The following is a 24,554-nucleotide window of genomic DNA, read 5'->3' as shown; positions in this document are numbered from 1 at the left end:
CGAAAGGGTGTGTGGATTTTCATCCAATTATTCCAACTCCTAACAAGTTAGCTTCCATCTTAGATTGCATCGTCACTTACCATCCCGTGAGATTGTAGTCAAGGGTAAAGAATTTATAAAAAAAAATCATCATCATCATCTTCAGCCGATGGTCGTCCACTGCTGAACATAGGCCTCATTCAAAGACTTCGAATAACACAACTTTGAGTCGCCTGCATCCAATGGCTACCTGCTTGATATCTTCGGTATATGGTTGAGACCTTCCACCTAGTGGGAGGTCTGCCAACACTGCGGGGTCGACATTCCACCTTGGGACCCCGACGCTCATCGTTTCTTCGAACTACGAGTACAAATGTCCCACTCATTGCAACTTCAGCTTTGCGGCTCGTTGAGCTATGTCGGTGACTTTCGTTCGGATCTACTTATTCTAACTAATTAATTAATTAAACTTATCTTGCACTCATAATGTTAACAGTGAAGTAAAAATTGGTAAATAATCAAAGCATAATATGTAACTAATTAAAATTGGATTTTTTGTTTATTCGTCTTTCCGGTATGTAACCCTGAATATATTTTTTATTTAAATATTTCTTTACTGGCAAACGTTGAAATGTCCGTGACTTCATCTGCAAGAAAATCTCCTAAACGCATTGTACTTGACAATGTTTAGAAGATAAAATTGGTAGAGGACTTTTTTGTAAAAGTATAAAAGAGAAAGGCCCATACAACGTCGGTCCAGAGAACCCAGGTATACCCGGGGGTATATAAGTATTTGGAGATGATAATATGATGTATAAATGATCTGGTAAAATAATTGGCATAATAAAAGTATGTTTCTTGAAGAAAAATGCATTTTTTATATCTCTTCTAGGGCAAATATATTTTGCAAAGCGGCGAAAATACATTTGAAGCTTATTATTTCTTTTGCATTATTTTTTTCTATTACCCACAAGCTTAACAAACAAGAAAACGAACCAATAAATCAATCATAAGTCTTCAAAAAATATTGTAAAACTCAAGCTGTATGGTTAACGATTTTAACTTGTCCCCTGTGTACAAATTAGAGATGAATACTAATATAATAAAGCTGAAGAGTTTGTTTGTTTGATTGAACGCGCCAATCTCAGGAACTACTGGTCCGATTTGAAAAATTCTTTCAGTGTTAGATAGCCCATTTACCGAGGAAGGCTATAGGCTAATTTGTTCCCGTATTCCTACGGGAACGTGAACTACACGGGTGAAACCGCGCGGCGTCAGCTAGTTAGAAGAATTAAAAATTGTCATGAAAGTTGTAGCAAACTTTTTTTGATTATGTAATTTTTTTTCATTTCATTATTAAAGTAGAATTATCAAGATTTTTTTAGATATAAGCAAATTGCCGGGCGGGTAGGGTAGGTCTGGGCCGGGAATGGGCATTCCCTTTTTCTATCATGCATTTTTATGTATCTATGACGGTTTACGATGAAAGCCAAGATAAGCTGGATAAGCTTGCGCTTGACTGTCATGCCTGATGGAAACCAATGATGAGCTCTAAAATGATGCGTGCTCGTCTAGAAGGAACCTATTCACCACTCTTGCCTTGAAGGAGCACAAATTGTTAGGAAACAGACGCTGGAAGAGCATTCCACATCTTAGAGAAACGTTGGTGGAAAACGTTAAAAACCCCTTTCTATAATATAATCTGTCTATTGGTGAAAATCGCCTTAAAATCCGTTCAGTAATTCTTAGAGTTTATCGTGAATATACAGACAGACAGTTCACATAAATTAAAAAAATAGTTTATGAGCATTTACAGCGCGTACAATTGTTTAAAGTATATATGTAATTAAAATGATATGTGTATTATATTATGATGTATCTTATTAGCAATTAAAGTATTTTTTACCGCACGCATCGCTACTACATGCCTACGCAAGACTACGTCACGTACGAGGCTTTGACCGTGGCTGCTTACCACCCTACCAACAATGACGTACCGCCAAAAGATTTAGCGTTCCGGTACGACGTCGTGTAGAAACCGAAAGGGGTGCGGATTTCATCCTCCTCCTAATAAGTTAGCCCGATTCCATCTTAGATTGCATCATCATTTACCATCAGGTGAGATTGTAATGAAGGACTAACTTGTGAAGAATAAAACAAAAGGTTTTAAAAACCAGGAACAGTACGGGGGGGGGGGGTTAATTCATAAATCATAACTTTTAACGTCGTTTGTTATTATTCTCTCACTTATTTATTTGTTCTTCTTTTAAATTTTGACAATGTCAATATAAATATAAAATACAAAACATTATTAAAAATGTATAAAAAAAAAACAACCCTCCCGCTGCGGGACATTTGAGTGCCCAAGCAACCGGTGGTCAGGGCTCTGGAGTGAGGAACCTCCTCACAATACGCGCCGTCTCAAGAATCAGTGCCTTCTGTATCCGACTCTTGATCCAACAGTTAAGCGAAAGCTTCTTAAGGTGTTGGTCGAAGCTTTTCGCTATAAGACCATTGACTGAAACAACTATCGGAACAATAATAGTTGACTCAACATTCCACATGGCGGTAATCTCGTGAGCAAGTATATTGATACTTTTTCCTTTTCGGCTTTAACCAGATAACGTCGTATGTTATTATTACGCCTCGGACACGTAACGGAAAAGCTTCACCACAAGCTTACCGCGCGCTGACTACTCGCCGCCCTGGCAACGTTCTGACGTCACTTCTTACGTGTCTTCACGCTGGTACACATATTTCAACAGGTATTTGAGGTATAAAGTTGAAATCTTGTCCTGTACCTCTCCTATGCTACCCTAACACAAAACTAGAAGCTTGTCTCATTTAATCTACGGAACTCTACACAGCGCGTGGCCCGACACGCACTTGACTGGTTTTTTGACGGTTTTTCCCTGTTAATGTAGTTTTCTGTTACTGAAAGATTATTTCAAATCGGTCTTGTAAGGGGGATGATGACTAGGTTTCAATATATTGATTTTTATGATACATTCAGGTAAATAAAATCAATGTTAACTAATTTATACATATTGACTGGATATTTGCAAAATAAATAAGATTATAAAATTTCAAAATCTATAAAAAATCTTTTATCGTAATTAGATGGAAATTCAAACAGTTTTAGCACTTGTTTGACCACCCATACAAATCTAAAGATCATTACATTACCTACGACGTCATTAAATCGTAACATTATGTATGGGACGTTTTTCAGTGATCCACGGCAGCGCCGCAAATCTGACCCTTTAAATCCCTGTAGCTCCGAGTGTAATGATCGCAGATACCCTGTTACTTTTACAAAATTGCTTTACTATTAGCATACTCTTAATTTAAATACAATTAAAAACTGTCATCATCCCTATAATTGAGTTTATTCGTTACATACAAAAAAGAAATCTTCCCTCCTTATACAGGGTGCTGGGGAGTATTCCCCATAACTTCAAAGGCCACTGACAGGAACCGAACTGCGTAACTAATATTTTTATAACTAAAAAATGTCTTTATGTATTCATACAAAGTCATTCAAATAATTCCGACCATGTCACACACTCCTTTATCTATCTACGTCTACGTACGTAGGTACAGGCTACGTCATTAACATAAGGATGTGTATAGGAAACATTTGAAGATCTATTTACAAAAGAAATGTTATTTACTCCGAAAATATTCATTTCTGAATACATGTTTCTTGAATATTTTGAATTAACTTTTGTTAAAGAATATAACCCTAGAGTAATATTACCAACCATCCTGTATACATATACATACCTATTATATACATATATACTGTTATTGAAAAGATGAAATTTAAGAAATTAAATATCACGTGTCTCAAGCGGAGAGTTAACCATGAGAAAACCTGCATACCTCAGAATTTTCTTAATTCTCTGCGTGTGTGAAGTCTGCCAATCCGCATTGGGCCAGCATGGTGGACTATTGGCCTAACCCGTCTCATTCTGAGAGGAGACTCGAGCTAGACGGTAAGCCGATAAATGATGATGACATATCTATTATATACATACTAGCGGACGCCCGCGACTACGTCCGCCCTTAGATCTTCTTAATCCGGCCCTCTCGCAAAATCCGTTCGTAGTGGACGTCTACTTCCTACAAACTACCTCCCTGCCAAATTTCAACTTTGTACGACAAGCTGTTTTCATCATAATGAATGACCTTTTGCATTTATATATTAAGATACTTACCTAAGGAATTCACAGTATATTAAAAAACTAAATATACTAATTATTAAACAATTAACATAACAAACCAAGCCTAGACTTAATGTAAATCATAAATCATAAATCATAAATCATTTATTGCCAGAATGTGGTCATATACAGATATTGTTACATTTTAATGTTCCTACACAATCTGCCTCATAGGCGTGCAAGCCGAGTACATTATTATAATTTTTATTTACTAATATTAGAACTGTCAATCATTTATAATGTCATTTCATAAATTAAAGTCATATAACAAACATAATAAAATAAAATTAAACGAAAGTAATATTGTCAAAACATTAAGTATAAATTTACATGTTATTAATATAAAATAATTTGTCATTAAGGAACTCTGCTACTGTGTAATATCCCTTAAGACAATTCAATGTGTGTGTGCCGTAGGTAAGGCACACACACATTGAATTGTCTCCGATGATGTACTGTTACAAATAACAGCGCGTAGATGTTTAAAACGAGTGGCCTATAGTAGGGGAGCCCGGGATGATAAATTTGTAGTTACTAAAGCATCACAGGGACCGATTAGATTTAGTAGATTAGATGATAGGAAGAATAAATGGTTATATACTTTTAGCTTTCAGCGGTGGGAAAAAACTACAGACTTTAAAACAATTTTTATTACTTCGGCTTACCAACTGAAATTGTCAGAAAATATTAGCAATTATTTCCTTCGAAATAAAAAAAAATCGCGCATGTAGCTCGAGAACAGAAATACAAGGGCATTTTGTAACTTTGGACCTACCCTCCTACCTACCATTCCCTAATATTATACTCAAATCGTTAGATTTTAACCTAGCCTAACCTAACCTACCTTATTTTAATCTGACGTGCTAGTTTTGAGTATTTCTGATGTTAGTAAGTTTTGGTTTTACCTAAACCTAAACGTACCCACCAATATTAAGAGCTCATACTTGGTGGAGGTATTCAACAACGAGCAAGGTATGGACCCCTATGTTTATTTGCCGCGCTCGAGTAACTGCAAACATCCTCTCTTCGGCTTCCATACTATTAGGTACTTACCTATAATGCTAAGTGTATAATTGGTTTTATAGTGTTTAATCTAAATCCATATCTATAGTTGAGCCAAATTCGACAATGATCATTTTATACTATCCTACTAATATTAAACGCGAAGTTTATATGGATGTTGTTGTGTAATATATAGGCTTCTTTTTATCCCGAAAAAATCCATGGTTTCCTGAGATTTGCTAAAAATTATGATTTTTAAAAATGTTCATTACGCTTAAGTAGTCAGGTTTTTTATTTTCATAATAATTTTTTTTTTGGGCTTTTTAGTTCCTTTAAGACAGAACTTTAATTTCATCTCCTTTGACAAACCTATTTATTTGTATTATAATATAAGTTGTGTTTCTATCGAGCCTAAATGGAACAACAAAGTACATTTTCGGTCTAGTTAACATTAGGTAGGTCCGGCACCGCAGGCTCAGTTCCTAATATATCAGTTTATATCCCAAAGTTCAGGGTTACCGACAAATGTTAATATGCTCTTAAATAAAACAAATTCATAATTATATTATAATAGTTTCCTTGTTTATTGTAGAACAAAATACATATACCTAAATAATTATTTTACAGATAAAGTGATTTATTTGGACAATTTTCATAATACCCAGGTCCTTAATCATAAACCCGTTGTTATTTAATTTTAATCAGTTCTTGTTTGATAAATAAAACTTGCCACATTATCATCAGCCACTATATATCCACTGCTGGACCTAGGCCTATTTTAAGCAGCGCCAGCCCTATCTTTGGCTTTTTGCATCCAATCGATGCCAGCCACCTGAAGGAGATCCTCCACCACTGAAGTGGGGGGGTGCCTCACCCTCCGCTCAAGGACCTTACGACTCCAACGACCATTAGTCGTCGTCGTCGACAGACATGACCAGCGCACTGCCACTTCAATGTACTAGCTCTGAGAACTACGTCGGTTGCTTTCGTTCTTTGTCGAATCACTTCGTTCCGGATTTTGTCCCTCAAAGAGATTCCAGTTCTCTTTATAGCAACCCCCCACCCACATAGAACCCCAACGTCCATCGACACTTCCTTGCCCATGGCCACTTCAGCTTCGCGACTCGCTGAGCTATGTCAGTCACTGACAAAGCTCATTTCTGATTCGATCAAGCATAGCTCGCTCATTTAATATGATTTTTTGAATGAATATGAGTTTATTATTGAGTTGAATAGAATTTATTATTATTTTGTTATATTTTTTTACATATTTTATCACGGTTTGTATATTACGGATACAATGATCGGCAGCGCATTACATTTTTCTCCGCTCTATCGTGACGTAGTGTCCCGAGACCGGCTTCAGCATGACGTCGATCTTGGCGACGAGTTTGGTGTGGTCTCCGGACACTTTGTAGTGTCGGAACACATGCGCTAGGGTCGTTTTCATTGACATGTAGGCGTAAGACTTTCCTGAGAACAGAAATGTTAATCTATACTTATAATGAATCTGTAGAGGTCAATTCTGCACATGAAATATATTTCCAAAATAACTATCAGGGGGTGATTAGTGATCGATACTGATGCCAAAAATGCAATCAGTAAAATTTTTGTCTGTCTGTCTGTATGTATGGTCGTTATAGAAAACTACTGGACTCATACTCCTGGGCAGGTTATAGTATACTTTTCATAACGCTACGATCTATAGGAGCAGAGCAGTGAAGGGAAATGTTGGGAAAACGGGAGAAGTTACTCTATTTTTACAGCGATACTACTGAAAGTGCTGGATTAAAGAGGTCGCAAGTCGCAGGCGTCCGCTAGTAAATAAATATATTTACACAATACACGCATCACTACTTAGCCACAAGAAAAACTCAATAAGAAAAATTCACGCCACGGAGGCCGTAAAACCTACGCCCGCCAAATCGAAGGCCATATCTGACCTATCATATAAATAAATAAATGAGAACATATATAATATTATTTGATTATTATAAATCTTTCAGTTACCTATACAAATCCTTCTTCCCATACTAAAGCCAGCGAACGCGGTGGGGCACTCGGGTAACGTTGCGGGGTCGAGCCAACGCTCCGGCTTGAACTCCTCAGCGTCCGGACCCCACATGGGGTGTCTGTGGACCCCATACACAAACATGAAACACGTCCGCCCTCTCGTTAGAGTGTAGTTTCCTGTAACATAACACGTAACCAGTCCATTAACATTATGACCGCAATTTAACTAGGCAACCTATTTGCAATGTGCCACTGTGAATATAATCTATCATTTATTTCTCATTTATACTAATATTACAAAGAGGAAAAATTTGATTGTTTATTTGTATGTTTTGAATAGTCTCTGCAACTACTTAACCTATAAAAATTCTTTCACTGTTGGAAAGCTACACTATCCTCGAGTGCTATAGGCGATATTTTATCCCCGTATTCCCACGGGAACGGGTACCATTGCTAATAAATAACAGGTGAGGGTATATGTTTCTAATAGCGGATCTTAGGGCATAATATTCCCCCAAGTTGAGGGAGACAGAGAGGCACTTTCTAGGTTTCTGTATGATCTGCAAGGTAAGTATTGCTTTATTTATAGGATTTCCACTTACCATCAGTTACGCTAACATGCGACTGAGTGAAGAGAAAATAGACAAGACGTCGTCCAATAGCGGCGGAGTTGTCACTCTCTTTCGTACCGATGCAATAGGGATGATGACAGTTTTTTAAATTGTATACAAATTAAGAGTATACTAATAGCAAAGCAATTTTGTAAAAGTAATAGGGTATCTGCGATCATTACTTTCGGAGCTACAGGGATTTAAAGGGTCAGATTTGCGGCGCTGCCGCGGATCCCCGAAAAACGCTCTATACAAAATGGTACGATTTAGTGACGTCGTTGGCTCGCTGATCGTTAGGTTTGCATGGGCGTTCAAACAAAATTACTAATATCTTTGTTATTTGTGCGTTTATGTTTATAGTTCATGTATTGAAAAATGTCACATTTAATGTAAGGAGGCTAAAACTGTATGAATTTTCATCTAATTACGATAAAAAAAATTTAATAGATTTTGAAAATTCATACACCAGTACACAGCCACGTTATTTATGAGTGTCATAGACTACATTTTATCCCTGTATTCCCACAGGAAATGGAGCTATGCAGGTGAAATCGCGGGGTTGTAATAGTGATTATAGAAAACTGAGTCATACGTAGCTTGACATCTCTGTCAAGGCGTCTCGCGGTGACGGGTACGATGGGGTAGATTCGCATGGTCTCCTTCAGCACAGCCTCCAGGTACACCAGCTGGGACAGGTCCTGCTTCGTCACATCCCTGTCCTCATCTCCGAACACGCTGTTCAGCCTTTAGTAACAAAAATATTATTTAAAAATTACCTACTTGTTTTTTTTTTATTTTTTAAGTCCGGGTCTCTGGTTTTTTTTAATTTTTTCCAAGTTATCTTTTGACTACAATCTCACCTGATGGTAAGGGATGATGAAATCTAAAATGGAGGCAAGCTAACTTGTTACGAGAAGGATGAAAATTCACACCCCTTTCAGTTTCTACACGACATCATACCAACGCTAAATCTTGGCGGTACGTCTTTGCCAGCAATGACGCCTCTGTGGTACAGTGATTTACAAGACGGAGGTCGTGGGTTCGATTCCCGGCTGGGCCGATTGAGGTTTTCTTAATCGGTCTGACTGGTGGGAGGCTTTGACCGTGGCTTACCATCTCACCGGTAAAAGATGTGCCGCCAAGCGATTTAGTGTTCAGTTACGATGTCGTATAGAAACCGAAAGAGAAAAGGAGATGGTCCATTTCAGGTCCACTCTTGTACTCCGTATCATTAAAAAGTAAAAAATACAAGGATTTTATTACAATCTAAATGAGTGCATAAGTCTAACTAAATAAAAAGAAATAAATAAAATTTAAATCCAAGTTTTTGAGTAATATCAAGATGGTGCCCATAAAACAACTATGACATGACAATTGACAGCAAACGTCAAATCGACTACTTCATTGAAAACGTCATCAATCCGCCATTATTACCCTTAATAGTGTTGCATTTCTTGAGAGAGAATGAACATTATTTTGAAACAACTAAAGTAAATTCGTAGATTTGTATAATCAAAAATAGTTAAAAAAATATATTTTCTTTTATTTCTGCCAGGGTACAATGACTGATCCTGGACTCCAAACAATTTTGGACCATTTCCTTTTCATCCAACTCCTAACAAGCTCGCTTTCATCTTAGATTGCATCATCACTTACAATCTAATGAGATTGCAGTTAAGAGCTAACTTGTTAAGAATAAAAAAGTCTTGGAGGTAATCGTAACTTTCATCTTCACTTACTCTTCGAAAATTTTCTCTTGTACTTGAGGATAGGACCCGATCATGAGCATGGTGTACATGAGCACGCTGGCTGAGGTGTCGTGACCACCTACTATCATCGTGTCCACGTGTTCTCTGATCTCCCGGTCGTTGAAGGCACCCTTCTCTATCGCCAGTTCCAGAAGGAGATCCATAAAAGGCTTGAATTTTAGACCTAAAAAGCATGAGAAAGAAGTTGATAAAAAGAAGTTCCGAGGTCCATGGAAAAATCAAAACAATTTATTAAATATCATTCGTCAAAATGTTTTGGTTTTGTTTATTAAGACCGACATATAATATTTATCTATACTAAAATTATAACGCTGAAGAGTTTGTTTGATTGAAAGCGCTAATCTCAGGAACTACTGAACCGATTTGAGAAATTCTTTCTTTGTTAGATAGCCCATTAATCGAGGAAGGCTACAGGCTCTCGTATTATCTATATATTCCTACGGGAACGGGAACCACGCGGGTAAAACCGCGCGGCGTCAGCTAGTAATAGCAATAATAGCAAGAACCTAAGCAAGAAGGTTTCTTGCCTAGGTTGTCTTGCCCAAGTTTTCTAAGTTCTCTTCTTTAAAGAACCCTGACTTGTTAAAACGAGAACGGAGAAAGCATCAATCAACACGAGGACATTTTGTTTTTTGGAATCGACGGTAACTGCAATTATTATTATATTAGGTACCAATATCCATGTGAATATGTTGTTATAATAAATACCTTTTGTCTTCTGTTCAACATCCTTGCAATCTCTGTTTCTCAAATAGTCTGCTTTTCTCTTTTGTAAGACCTGTTCGTTTAATTAATGTTTAATAAAAAAATAAAGAATAAGTTACGACATCTGAATGATAATAACAATGAAGTGTCTTATTCTATTAACCCATAAGAATTTTATTTAGATCTTGGGCGTTCGGAATATCTCTAATTTTCCTAGATAGCCTCGCAAAGGACAAAGATAAAGAAAAAAACTAAAAACGTACCTAATGAACTTAAAAGCAAAATATTACATCATTTAATTTTATTATGGTCTATCTGCTCATATGTTTAAAGGCAGTGCTAACACGGTGATGTACTATTTCAAACCAAATTTCAGACAGTGTCCTTTCATATGGTTCTTTCAGAAACAGTTTTGAAATAAATCACATCTCCTAAAAGAAGAAGAAATACCCTAGACTATTACAAATACGCCGATACAAACATATTTTTGACGTGACTACGTCTTATAATTCGATGGAGCCGGCTGCATACTCGAATAAAGATGCGTCGTTCTCTCGCTCTAGGGTTGCCAACTTTTTTTACAAGAAATACTTAAATAAAAAACAGTTTTGACGACCTCCGTGGCGCAGTGGTATGCGCGGTGGATTTACAAGACGGAGGTCCTGGGTTCGATCCCCGGCTGGGCAGATTAAGATTTTCTTAATTTGTCCAGGTCTGTCTGGTGGGAGGCTTCGGCCGTGGCTAATTACTGCCCTACCGATTTTTTTTCATTAGTGATCATCAAATTAAAAAAACAACTACGTACAGTGTTTGACATGTTGTGCAAGATCTTCAGACACTGGTCCTGTTTCGTCCGCAAGCCAGACCAGCTGTAGAGCCAGTGGCTGTGCAGCCAGAACCTCTGGAACCTGTCCACCAGGATGTTGAACATCTGTTCCGCTGCATTCACGTACTCGCTGTTCAGCACGCTCTTGTCTGTGAAGTCCACCCCCAGTGCAGTTACTGAAATTAAATTCATATATTTAACTTCATCACCTGAAAGTTCGTCGGAAAGAATCATCCCAGTTTACATGTACTGACAAACGTCCGCGGGACCTAAAGTTCCCAAAGTTCAATACATATACATAAAATTGATGACGTGTTTGTCTGTGATTTCAAAACAACTGTGTTTTAGTGCTTATACACGATAGTTTAGTATCTAAGAAGTAAAACTAAGAAACTTTTTGAAAGTGTAATATCGGTTAAGTAAATACATAGATTATACACTACAATACAACGAAATTTGGCTGGTGGGAGGCTTCGGCAGTGGCTAGTTACCACCCTACCGGCATAGACGTACCACCAAGCTATTTAGCGTTCCGGTACGACGTCGTGTAGAAACCGAAAGGGGTGTGGATTTAACAAGTTAGCCCGCTACCGCAAGACTGCATCATTACTTACTATTCAGGCGAAATTGTAGTCAAGCGCTAACTTGTAACGAATAAATAAAAACGAACTTTATAATATTAGTATAGACTAGCGGACGCCCGCGACTTCGTCCGCCCTTAGACCTCTTTAATCCAGCACTTACAGTAGTATCGCTGTAAAAATGTAGTAACTTCTCCCGTTGTCCCAACATTTCTCTTCACTGCTCTGCTCCTATTGATCGCAGCGTTATGAAAAATATACTATAACCTGCCCAGGAGTATGAAGAATAATTGTACCAAGTTTCGTTAAAATCCGTCGAGTAATTTTTGTTTCTATAACGAACATACAAACAAAAATTTTACTGATTGCATTTTTGGCATCAGTATCGAGTACTAATCATCACCCCTGATAGTTATTTTGGAAATATATTTCATGTACAGAATTAACCTTTCTACAGATTTATTATTAGTATAGATGGATTATTCTACAAAATACATATTTAAATTAAACCTAACCATGATACAACACAAACCACAGTTGAATAAGTCAAAGAATTAAATAATGCAGGAATAATGTAATAAATACGTACAGCATATAGTTTCCAGAGCATTATGGCGGGTGTACACCCAGTGGTCAAACGGTCCTTTGCCCACTTCAGCCTCCAGATCTCTGACGAGGCGCCGAGACTGGCCGTTGAACACGCCCAAGAAACCGTCCAGAACTACCTGGCTGAACGCTGGGTTCAGTAGCCTTCGATGCACCTTCCATATCGGTACTAAAATAAATTATTAATAATGAATAACCCATATTCGGCTCACTGCTGAGCTCGAGTCTCCTCTCATAATGAGAGGGGTTAGGCCAATAGTCCACCACGCTGGCCCAATGCGGATTGGCAGACTTCACACACGCAGAGAAATAAGATAATTCGCTGGTAAGCAGGTTTCCTCACGATGTTTTTCCTTCACCGATTGAGACACGTGATATTTAATTTCTTAATATTAATATTTAAATAATGAAGAAGAAGAAGAAGAAGAAATATACTTTATTGTACATTAAAACAAAAATAAACAATAACTTATAATAACACTTAGAAACTAATGTACAAATGGCGGTCTTATCGCTAAAGAGCGATCTCTTCCAGACAACCACTGTGGAAGAGAAAAAAAAAAACGTAAGCACCGATTCGGATATACGCACACAAAAAATAAGAAAAGTTAAGTAATTTAAATACATAAATATTAAGCGATAATACATAATAATAATACATAGACTATACTTAACTACATCATACATATATACAAAGACATACATATATACATACATACATACATACATACATACATACATACATACATACACACATACATACATACATACATACATACATACATACATGAAAACCTGCAAAACATAAAAACAAGACGGCATCTAAGGGAAGACAAAAGAAAAATAAATAAACAAAATAATTCAAAAATAATAATAAATAAACATACACATACAAGCGTAATTTGGATTAATAAGTTAAATTAAAAGATCAGGGAGGAAAAAAGTGCATGTTTATATGAATACTATTATTTAAATATTAAAATTACATATTAAAAAACAAAGTCGCTTTCTTTGTCCCTATATCCCTATGTTCCTATATATGCTTGAATCTTTGAAACTACGCTACGGATTTTGATGCGGTTTTTTTAATAGATAGAGTGATTGAAGAGGAAGGTCTATAAGTATAACTAGCGATCCGCCCCGGCTTCGTACAGGTGCAATGCTGATACTAAATACACTACAGAAAAACTGTGAACGTTGTATATAAAAACATAGCGGCCCGCTCCGGCTTCGCTCGGGTATCACACTAATGTTATAAAGGCGAAAGTTTGTGTGTAAGTGTGTGTGTGTATGTTTGTTCCTTTACGCTGCGGCTACTGAAGCGATTTGGCTGAAATTTGGAATGGAAATAGATTTCACTCTGGATTAACTCATAGGACTACAAACACTACTTTTCATCCCGGATAAATCCATGGTTTCCGTAGGATTTATGAAAAACTGAATTCCACGCGGACAAAGTCGCGGGCGTTCGCTAGTATTATTATAAAAACAAAAACCAGTCGGGTTTTTCTGCAGCATAAGCGTAATGAACTGAAAAGAGATAACTACATTACGTCATCATGCGAGTTCACCTCGTCTTTTTCAAGAGAGAATTTGACTGAATTATACAAAACTAGCTGACACCGCGCGGTTTCACTCGCGTGGTTCCCGTTCCCGTAGGAATATGGGGATAATATATAGTATATAGCCTTCCACGATAAATGGGCTATCTAACACTGAAAGAATTTTTCAAATCGGACCAGTAGTTCCTGAGATTAGCGCGTCCAATCAAACAAACACACTCTTCAGCTTTATAATATTAGTATAGATAAATATAAAAAACGTATACAAATAAATGATATTTTTTTAATAAAGAAATAAATTCTACTTACAGTCACCAGTGACTAGTCCTTCCCCTAGCCACGGTTTGGCGAATTCGTAAAAGTTGTCTTTTTGTAAACACGTGTTAGCGACGGTCAGATAGTCGTCCGGGTCCGTCACAACTACAAAATAAGAAAATGTAGTCAACTTTAAGTGTCGCCGCACACGCCACGCGCGACAGCCACAAACGCCGCCACAAGAAGCAAGAAGAGACCACAAAAGTAGCTGAAGCGCGCGCCAGCCACTTGTGGCCGGTGGTCGACACTTGTGGTCATGGCTGCTACTTTTTTTAACCCATGCATGTAGTATCTCGAACGAAAAAGGTTCAATTGCGCTGCTTTTAAGAAAACGTTGTCGTTGAAGACGAATCCGTAGGTATATCCAGCACTGGCCCAATGCGGATTGGCAGACTTCACACACGCAGAGAATTGAGAAAATTCCCTGGTATGCAGGTTTCCTCACGATGTTTTCCTTCACCGTTTGCGACACGTGATTGTTAATTTTTTATATTTAAAGCCCCGGACCGGATTCTAAACCACACCCTCCAGAATCGGAGGTAGGGGCTATCACGGTGACATATAATAAGTCCAAGTTAAAAGGAATTTCAGTGTTCCGTAGTCAACAAGGAATCCATATAGTTTATTAACTAAATGATGTCTTACCGTAAATCGTCCGAGGCCCTATGGACGCTGCTATGGCCCCGCCAGCTTTCAAACTCTCGTAGGATAGCTCCTTCACTGTATTCCATAATTCTGTAAGATACAGTAAATCAGTAAGTTCTATTTACTTATATATTTACATGTGTTAGCCCTCATTTGCACGAGAGCATTTTTAACAGACGATAAAAAAGCGTTCAAATAGAACAAATGCATTCCCAAGTTTCACGTCAGCGTTTTAAAAACGCGACCCTTATTTTCTAGCTGTGTTGGAACTTGGATAGTATACTTATTTGAACGCTCGTGCAAAAGGGGGCTAAGTGGCTATAAATAGGCTTACCACTGCACTTGAGGTAGTGGGTTTGAATTCAGAGCCAGAATATTATTCGTCCCACTCCCACGCTATTATCAGTAGTTCTACTGTAGTAGCAGTATATTGATAAGATGTTCATGAAGTTACACCTGTGCTTCGGAGAGCCCATTTTTTTTAAATCATCATCATCATCATATCAGCCGATGGACGTCCACTGCAGGACATAGGCCTTTTGTAGGGACTTCCAAACATCACGATACTGAGCCACCTGCATCCAGCGAATGTCTGCGACTCGCTTGATGTCGTCAGTCCATCTGGTGGGGGGTCGCCATTCCAGCACTTTGGGACCCCAACGTCCATCGGCTATTCGAACTATGTGCCCCGCCCATTGCCACTTCAGCTTCGCAACTCCTTGAGCTATGTCGGTGACTTTGGTTCTTCTGCGGATCTCCTCATTTCTGATTCGATCACGCAGAGATACTCGAATAGCTCGTTCCATATTGTTTATTGAAATAATTACATACATTTAAGCATACATACATACACACATCACTAAGTACTTAGACCGAAAGTAAGTAGCCGGTGTTATGGGTGCTAACTGAATTTATCAATTATGACATGAACTCTGCCTTCGATTCGGAACATTAAAACGTTATTTTTTTAATATATAAATACTCACGTATACTATCTCCAATTAACAGATGCGCGTGCCCAATGATGGGCAACCCACCAGGGATGGCTGGGGGCTCGTTTTTGTTGGAGTTTCTCGCCCACCACGCCCAAACAGCGCACGTCACGATTATAAACACCACTGCCAGCATGTCTATCGGTTCAAACAGTTAAAGTCACAATTAAAATACCTATCTATATCTATCTACGATATCTATCTATACTTATAATAAAACTGTAACTGGTCCAGTTCTGTACATTGAAGATATTTTGAAAATTAATCGATACTGAAGCCAAAAATATTTTATTTGAATTTTTTGTCTGTCTGTCTGTCTGTCAGTCTTTTTGTTGACCTGGCATCACGCTGAAACTACTAAAACTACTAATGAAACTTGGCACTAGCCGTGATATCTCAGTGTAGCCGTGATAGCCCAGTGTATATGACCTTTGACTCCGATTCCGGAGGGTGTGGGTTCGTATCCGGTCCGGGACATGCACCTCCAACTTTTCAGTTGTTTGCATTTTAGGAAATTAAATACCACGCGTCTCAAACGGTAAAGGACAAAACATCGTGAGGAAACCTGCATACCAGAAAATTTTCTGAATTCTCTGCGTGTGTGAGGTCTGCCAATCCGCATTGGGCCAGCGTGGTAGATTATTGGCCTAACCCCTCTCATTGTGAGACGAGACTCGAGCTCAGCAGTGAGCCGAATTTGGGTTGATAATGATGACGGTTACATGATACTTTTATTGCGAAAATATTTTTTTTTTTAAATATAAATCGTTCATGTTTTGAGTTATATTTTTGTAAAATGATTAGTGGACTCCCAAGAAGTTATTTTTTTCTAAATAATAAATACCCAATTCCACACTTACCTGAATATCATTCATATAAAACAGTAAACCAGTAATTTTCTTTTTCATTGATGGTTAACACAGGATTTCCTTAAAAAATATATTATTCACTTTTCACAATTTTCCGTAATTTTCCGGACCCTTCGTCTCGACTATGAACATTGTACTAGAATACGAATAACTAAGGTTTGAAACGCATTCGGCCGTAACTCTATATATTGCAATTTCGTGATTTGTATCGAGGTCTCTTCACATAGACTGTAATACATTTTATCTACCCTCTCAAATCATAAACTTAACCTATTATATTCTCTCATTTATTTATTAGTCCTTTTTTTTAATTTTTAACAATGTTGATATAAAAATAAAATAGTAATAAAACACAAATAAAAATTATTTATTTATTTTAATTTATAAAACCTATATTATTGAATTTTTAGTTTGTAGTGTTTTAGGGTTCCGTAGTCAACAATACAAACAGTCTTATAGTCCTTCTGTCTGTCTGACCGCGGTTTAGCTCAGAGACTATTTATACAAAAAATGTAGCACGCTGAGAAAATCGTAAAATAAAACTTAGAACAATGTTTTTTTTTTTTTGGGTACCTTCCGAATATTTTTTCTTTTGAAGACTATGATAGGACTTAGAAAATGCTATGTCACACTCAGTTTCTAAATGATACGTTGTATAGTATAGGTATTTTTCGTAATCAATTTATCACTATGACTGTATTGTATAGTCACGGGCTAACTTGTAAAAAACAAAAAAAAGAATTTTCTTAAACTTTCTCTCTTCATTATCACTTAAGTATACTAGCCATCGCCTCTGTATACATATACCTATGTTTTTTTTCTAGTCTGAATAATAAGTACCTACCCTATTTTCTTTTATCTGACAACATGTGTGCACAATTTCATGAGAATCATTTAAGTACTCATATGTATGTGTCGCCGAGTGAGTTATTTGAACAGTTAGCAAAATCTACGTTAATTATTGTGATAATATTAGAATCAGGTTTCATGGAATTGGGATTTAATTATTTACTGTTTAAATAAATAAGACTGTGAAAGATTGATTACGTGACACTCGTCCAATTGTATTGCGTTAAAATGGCGCCTAGGCGGTACGTTTTACGGAATAGAGGTGCTTTGCCACTCTGTGGCCTGGTGGTCGAGTAGTTTAGTGTAATCAAATTCTTGGAATGGATACTCGTCTTCCATTTGTTAAATAGTAATGGTGCTGTGTTAAGATAGTGATAGTGTTTCCGAACTTCAGTAGGTGAGTTAATAGAAGTTAGGCCATTGCATTGTTAGTTAATTGGCTGGGAGCCAACACCAGCTGAGAATGGGGGAATATTAGATATCTGTAAAAGGGCCCTTCAACCCAACTGGATCAGTTACAAGTCTGACATCAGCTGGTGGCTGACTCCTTGCTCTATCATAGATAACCCTGGTTTATATGTGATGGTAACAACGCTGTACTTGATCAATATAGAGGGTAGAACTGTATTAGCTAGTTAAATGGTCGTTCCAATAATGACCGATAGTGTTACTTTGTGTATCTTGCCATCCTTGACACATAAAGCTTAGAACCTGCCCGGAGGCTACGGCTTCTCCGTTATCAGAAGTAGTATTTAGTACGGCTCCGCCGATATCAGAAGTGGAGTATAGTCGGTTCCCCGATATATGCGTAACACGTGTCTGTGTGCTTTATCCAAATGCATACCTACTCATTTATTAGCAACAAATATACGAATTAATAAACTATTTAAATGCAACAGTATATCTTCTTCATGCACAAGATATTCTCCATTCAATATGAATACACCCTGAGTCATATTTTTGCGTCACGATACTTATACATTAGGTACATCGTGTCAAATCATACTTAAAGCAGTTCGATTGAAATTTACTTATACGTGTTGTCATTTCCGTTGATTCCGATATGTATGTAGGCCGATTTTGGTAATCCTTTTTTTCATTACTTTGATTTATGTATTGACGGTCATGTCATGTCCTTGTCTATGAGTTCGTGAGTTTATGGTGTAACTAGTTCCCACAATCAGTGGAGTGAAATAGGTAGGCTATACATTCATAGATGCAAAAATGTACAGCCTATACCTACTCGTATTTTTGATGGGCCACTGCAGGGTTTAGGCCTTCTTTCTCATGTAAAAAGGTATTCAGAGCTTAGAAGATCTAAGCTAGAGCTCAGGAGGTCTAGGCACCTATATCTTCTCACCTATAAGAAGGTAGGCTTGTCCAATGTCCGTATAGAACCATTCGCTGATAAATAATTATAATAAATTGTGCATACATAACGTGGACGACAATGTAGACCAAGACGTGAAAAATAGAATGAATGCGGAATGGATGACATAGCGACAGATCTCAGGTGTACTATGTGACCCTCGAATGCCTTAGACTTAAGGGTAAAATGTACAAAACGGTGGTAAGACCTGTCGCGCTGTATGGATCAGAAATCGGTGAAAGGGACGGATAGTAGGAAAATGCACGCGAACAAAATGCGTATGTTGAGATGAATGTCTGGTGTGACAATAATGGATAAAATAAGGAATGAGTATATAAGAGGAAGTCTGAAAGTGGCGCCAGTGACAGAAAAATTGATGAGTAAAAAGTAAATGTAATGCGGAGGGATGATGTCATATTACAAGAAAAATGTTGAAATTGCATTAAATGGAGTGAATGATGAGTTGGCGAGGGACTTCATCCACCCGTAGACTTCCTTAATCCGGCCCTGACGCAAAATTCGTTCTTAGTAAACCTATAGTTTCTAGCGGAGTAGTTATAAACTACCTCCCTGCCAAATTTCATCTTTATACCTCAAACGGTTTTTGAAATTTCGTGATATGTACCTATATACTAGCGGTCGCCCGCGACTTCGCGTGGATTTAAGTTTTTCACAAATCCCGCGGGAACTGTCGCGGACTTTTTTTTAGACTTTTTAAAGAAAGCAATTCCGTCATACAAGACTTTTGCGAAATTTTAACCGTTTATTTTCATCCTCCTCCTAACAAGTTAGCCCGCTTGCATCTTAGATTTCATCATCACTTACCATCGGCGTGATAAAATATAGCTTATAGCCTTTCACGATAAATAGGTTTTCTAACACTGAAAGATTTTTTTTAATCGGACGGAAACAAATGAATTTTTCAAATTTATAATATTAGTATAGATTTAAATGTATGCAAACTTTTATTGTAAGCTTGTTAATTAGATTGACTGAATACTTTGATTTGATCAACCCATAATCGGCTCACTGCTGAGGTCGAATTCCCTCTCAGAATGAGAGGGGTTAGACCAGCAGTCCACCATGCTAGCCTAATGCGGATTGGCAAACTTCACACACACAGATAATTACGAAAATTCTCTGGTATGCAGGTTTCCTCACGATTTTTCCTTCACCGTTAGAGACACGTGATATTTAATTTCTTAAAATGCACACAGCTGAAAAGTTGGAACCCGCACCCTCTGGAATCGGAGGCAGAGATCGTATCCACTGGGCTATCACGGCTCTTGAATATATCGATATTCAATGAATGTACTACTAAACACACATTCCTCACACTCGTATAGAACGCATGGTCACGCATGGACGGTAGCCTGATGCAACGTATGTGCGTATGTCGACACTTGGTTAGCATTTAGTTCAAAGCCAAATGAAATTAAGTAAATTAATCACTATATCAAGTTCGCCCTTTTATTAATAACTAGCGGAAGCGACTTCGTAATAGGGCAGTTGACTCATATCATATTTAATATCTATACTTCGCACTACCCCTGTAAAAAAGACGTAACTAAACTTGCGTCAAAAATGTTTTATTACGTAAATAAAGCGAGCATAATGGTTTACACCTTCTGTCAAAATATCGTGAAGCTATCGACAAAAATGACGGAATAAATGCAAAAATACTAAAATTTTACGACTTTAGAAAACATAAAATTCCAGCATAAAATAGAGGTATGTATATTTACATTTATTCGCTTTACAATTATACCGTTCTTAAAGTCATAATTATGTTTACGTAAATTTTAAAAGAAGATTTACAAGAAAATGTTTAACGCAAATAAACTTAAATACTTGTTCCTATATTTTACAATCTTGGACTATTGTGTAATTCTAATTACTTATTTCTTCTACGAAAAATTTAGCTGATAGTTTATGTGTGATTATTGTTACATACTTTCCACCCGGCAAAACTTCACAATGCGTAAAGTGTAGTTTCAGTTATTTCTTTATTACACGAAACATTTCATATCTTATTTTGGGTAATTATGAATTTATGCTTTAAAAAAATTAAGAATGTGTTCGTGTAGTTAAAATGAAGTAAAAAAATAAACTATTTTAGTGTCGTATATAGAAAAAAATACTTATTCGATGTATTGCATCTAACAATACAAGGCACGCAACAGTAGTACCTACACCACTCGCGGCTCGCTCTCGCTCGTCGGTTAGTTTAGTACGATTATTAGATAACAGTTACGAAGAATTAGAGGAGCCATTTTCACCAGATGTTTCAGTGTATATTCCTGAAACTGATTCATTCGATTCTGGTGAAAATATCTCTGCTGAAAATGCACATAAAAGACACAGAAAACGTAAGAAGCCAAATTTTCAATATACTCAAAATATTGAAAGTAATATGTGGTCAAATATTTGCACTAAAAGCGATGCTGACTGATGCGATGATTAAAGCCTCCAATAAGTGGAGATCCTGAAGCAGGTAGTCCAAAATCATCTGTTGATGTCATTATGTCTACACCGCACTCATCACGTCTTGCTATTACAAAGATAACTACCCCTGATTCATTCAAAGAGATTTTAAGAACTGTACAATGTCAACCTAAAGAAAACTACTAACTAAACTGAATGAGTATACAGCTGTTGTAGATGAATCGAAAAAAAAACAGATTATTTGTTTGACCTCCAAGCGAAATAAATATTACCTCCGGAAAAAAGACACCACATATTATGAGAAATTTCATATTGTAGCGTCAACTTCTACAATATACAATAGTTGCCACATTAATGTTGATCATATTGAAAATGATAATAGTATGTTTGATGTCACTGAAAGGAGTTCCCTTTACTGCGAAAACATATAACCTTTGAATCAAAATCTTCTAATACCGTCATCATCGAATTCCAATGAGGATTCAGCACAATCCACAAAGATTAACTTTATCGCATCACAGTTCACGGTGTATCTTAATGATGAAAATATTTTTTAAGACAATGAGACATTAACAAAAAGTCACAAAAGAGTCCTAAAAGAGTTAGAGATGAAAGTTTGTGGCAAGTAAACAAAAATAAACTTTTGAAAAATTCTGGAAAACGTTACCATTCTAAATCTGCTTAAAAAGAAATAGAACGAAAGAAAATAAATAGATGATCCATGTACATGTAAAAAAAAGTGCACCGAAAAAATTTATCAATCAGAAAGAAAACTTGCATTCGAAAGCTACTGGCAGTTAGCTAATCATGAGCGTCAGTGGGATTGTATTTTAAAATACGTTAAAGGGAAACCAACACGTGTTGCTCTAGTAGGCTCGAACAAACCTCGATCGCAGATGTTACTCCAGCATCCGAGAGATGGTACTATTATTAACTACAAAATTTAATATTGGCTTCTTCCAGCCAAAAAATTATTTGTGCGAAACTTGCAGCTTATACGACCAGGCTGATTCTGAAAAAACTGAACAGTTAAAAGAAGAATATGAAAAGCACATAAAAAATAAGGAGCTTATAAGAAAAATTAAAAACCAAGAAAAAGTAGAATTATTTCCTAATTAGTTCCTAAAGAAAACGCTGTGACTTGTTTTGATTTGAAAAAAGCATTAAACTTACCGCAATCAGAGGTTGGAGTTTTCCATTATAAACGCATGTACCCAGTGTTTAATTACACAGTATATAACATATAAACAAAAAGTAGTCATTGTTATGTTTGGCATGCCCAAATAGCAAAAAGAGGTGCCAATGAAATAGCCAGCTGTCTATGGTGTTATCTACAAGGTGAAGCTGCGAAAGGAATCAAAGTAATTTCTTTTTATTCGGATAAGTGCACTGGACAAAATCGTAATCGGTTTGTTTTTGCACACACACAAATATTAATTTGTACAAACGAAAAGGAGATTTAAACCCACGTCTTACTAGACACGGGCATAAGTTAGTTATTTCTGCATATCGTCTACAAAGAGTCAAAAAATCTTTTGTAGGTTTGGGTGTACTCTTCTATAACAAGATTCCCAAGACTGTGATGGACCTGCCAATGCATAGCTTTAAGCAATGTGTTAAAAAACATTTACTTAGTCGAGGTTACTACAACATTGATGAGTTCCTTAATGATAAAGATGCTTGGAGGCCGTTGGATCAGCTTCCACCTTCACACAGGAAGTAAAACTATAAGAAATTGTAATTGTTATCAATTGTAAATTATAATACTGTATGACTTTTTCATTTCAAAAGAGCACCTGTTGAGTTTCTTGCCGGTATCTTCTCAGCAGAACCTGCCTTCCGAACCGGTGGTAGAATCTTTACAAATAGTCAACTGACGTGTCAAAAGTGCTTGTAAACTGAGCCTACTTGAAATAAATGATTTTTGATTTGATTTGATTGATTGCACTGTATATTCATGCATCTAAAGCATTAAGTATAAAAATTACGCACACATTTTTACAGGAAGGTCAAACTCAAAATGAAGGTGGCTCGATGCACGTAGTCTATATTCCAGAAGAAATATATGCAATCATTCGAAATGAAAAAAGTACAAGGGGAAAAATACAACGTCAAAGAAATGACTTAAGACATTTTTTTCGTTTTCAAAAAGCTTGTAGCCAACAATAAAAACTGGGAAAAAGATAACTTCGGAAATAAAGTGAGTTGGAGTAAAGTTAAAGAGATCTCGGCAGATCCTCAATGTCCGGGGAAATTGCAAATAAAATATGCATTCGATGATGAGACACCAATAATTGTAGACACAAATAGAAGCGGAAGAGTCATGAGAAAAAAAAGAGCTGCATGCAGCGAGCCTTTTGAAACACATCAGGCATTAGTGCAATTATACGATGCGCCGCTACCGATACCTGAAAAATTATACAAAGACTTGATGAGTCTATGTAAATATAATTACATACCTCCACACTACCATACGTTTAATAAGAGTTTAAGTACTCCATCTGCTGCCACCGAGTCCGATTCCAAAGTTGAGGATAATGAAGGTTAATAAAAATATCACTATTCTTGATTAAGCTGATTATGGATGCAATAAACATTTCTTTAAAAATAATAAAAACTGAATAATAAACCTGTTTATTTTCATTTCCTCTAAATAAATTTTGTCCCTATATTTATAGTTTTGACTTAAATACACGCACATAATAGACTATTTACTGTAAGAAATAGGTATTACATGATACAAATTGAATATTCAGTTACTTTCCGCATAATAAAAGCTATATTTTTAAATACACTAACTATTCTAAAATAAATGGCTCCCTGGAAATACGTAACTCTATGTACAAAAAAGGATTTTCCGTTAAATAACAGCGTGATTATACTTACAACTCTAGATTATAATTAAAAATAGGAGAGTATAAAGCCGTAAGTAGAGATAAATTAGTTCATATATTTCAAAACACATAACAAAAAAGCAGTAATTGTAGTTACTCCTGCAAATATTCTTTATGTTTTGTGGAATACCGATGTAACCGTATTTTTTTAGAATATCTCGAAGTACATCAAGCCGTTCCTAAATTAAATAACACGCGTAGTTGAAGGCAACTGTGACCTACGATTTTCTCTTTGAAACTTTTTTCTAGAACTTATAAAAAAAATATAGGACAGTTTTTTTAAGCTCCTGAAAAGT

The 24,554-nt window shown here is 36.7% G+C and overlaps 1 protein-coding gene across 1 annotated transcript; it reads right to left on the bottom strand.

Moving 5' to 3' along the window:
• Positions 1–6,502: 6,502 nt before the first annotated feature.
• Positions 6,503–15,968, bottom strand: LOC128199451 (cytochrome P450 4V2-like). Its single transcript, XM_052889001.1, has 10 exons — positions 15,827–15,968; positions 14,841–14,930; positions 14,190–14,300; positions 12,302–12,487; positions 11,111–11,307; positions 10,309–10,378; positions 9,571–9,763; positions 8,424–8,575; positions 7,218–7,397; positions 6,503–6,680 (listed from the first exon to the last, which is right to left on the bottom strand). Exons 1-10 carry the CDS (start codon positions 15,966–15,968, stop codon positions 6,523–6,525), a joined length of 1,479 nt encoding a protein of 492 aa, XP_052744961.1. The 3' UTR covers positions 6,503–6,522.
• Positions 15,969–24,554: the final 8,586 nt, after the last annotated feature.

Source organism: Bicyclus anynana, chromosome 24 (genome assembly GCF_947172395.1).
Source record: "Bicyclus anynana chromosome 24, ilBicAnyn1.1, whole genome shotgun sequence".
NCBI lineage: Eukaryota > Metazoa > Arthropoda > Insecta > Lepidoptera > Nymphalidae > Bicyclus > Bicyclus anynana.
This window is presented reverse-complemented; position numbering and strand designations above follow the sequence as displayed.

Bases quoted from the DNA above. Each gene is read 5' to 3' on its own strand.
- LOC128199451 (XM_052889001.1), bottom strand. From the start codon at position 15,968: ATGCTGGCAGTGGTGTTTATAATCGTGACGTGCGCTGTTTGGGCGTGG. The intron at 14,301-14,840 runs GTAAGACATCAT...CTTATTTTGTAG, and splicing joins AGGGCCTCGGACGATTTACG to TTGTGACGGACCCGGACGAC. The intron at 6,681-7,217 runs GTAACTGAAAGA...TTCTGTTCTCAG, and splicing joins GGGAAGAAGGATTTGTATAG to GAAAGTCTTACGCCTACATG.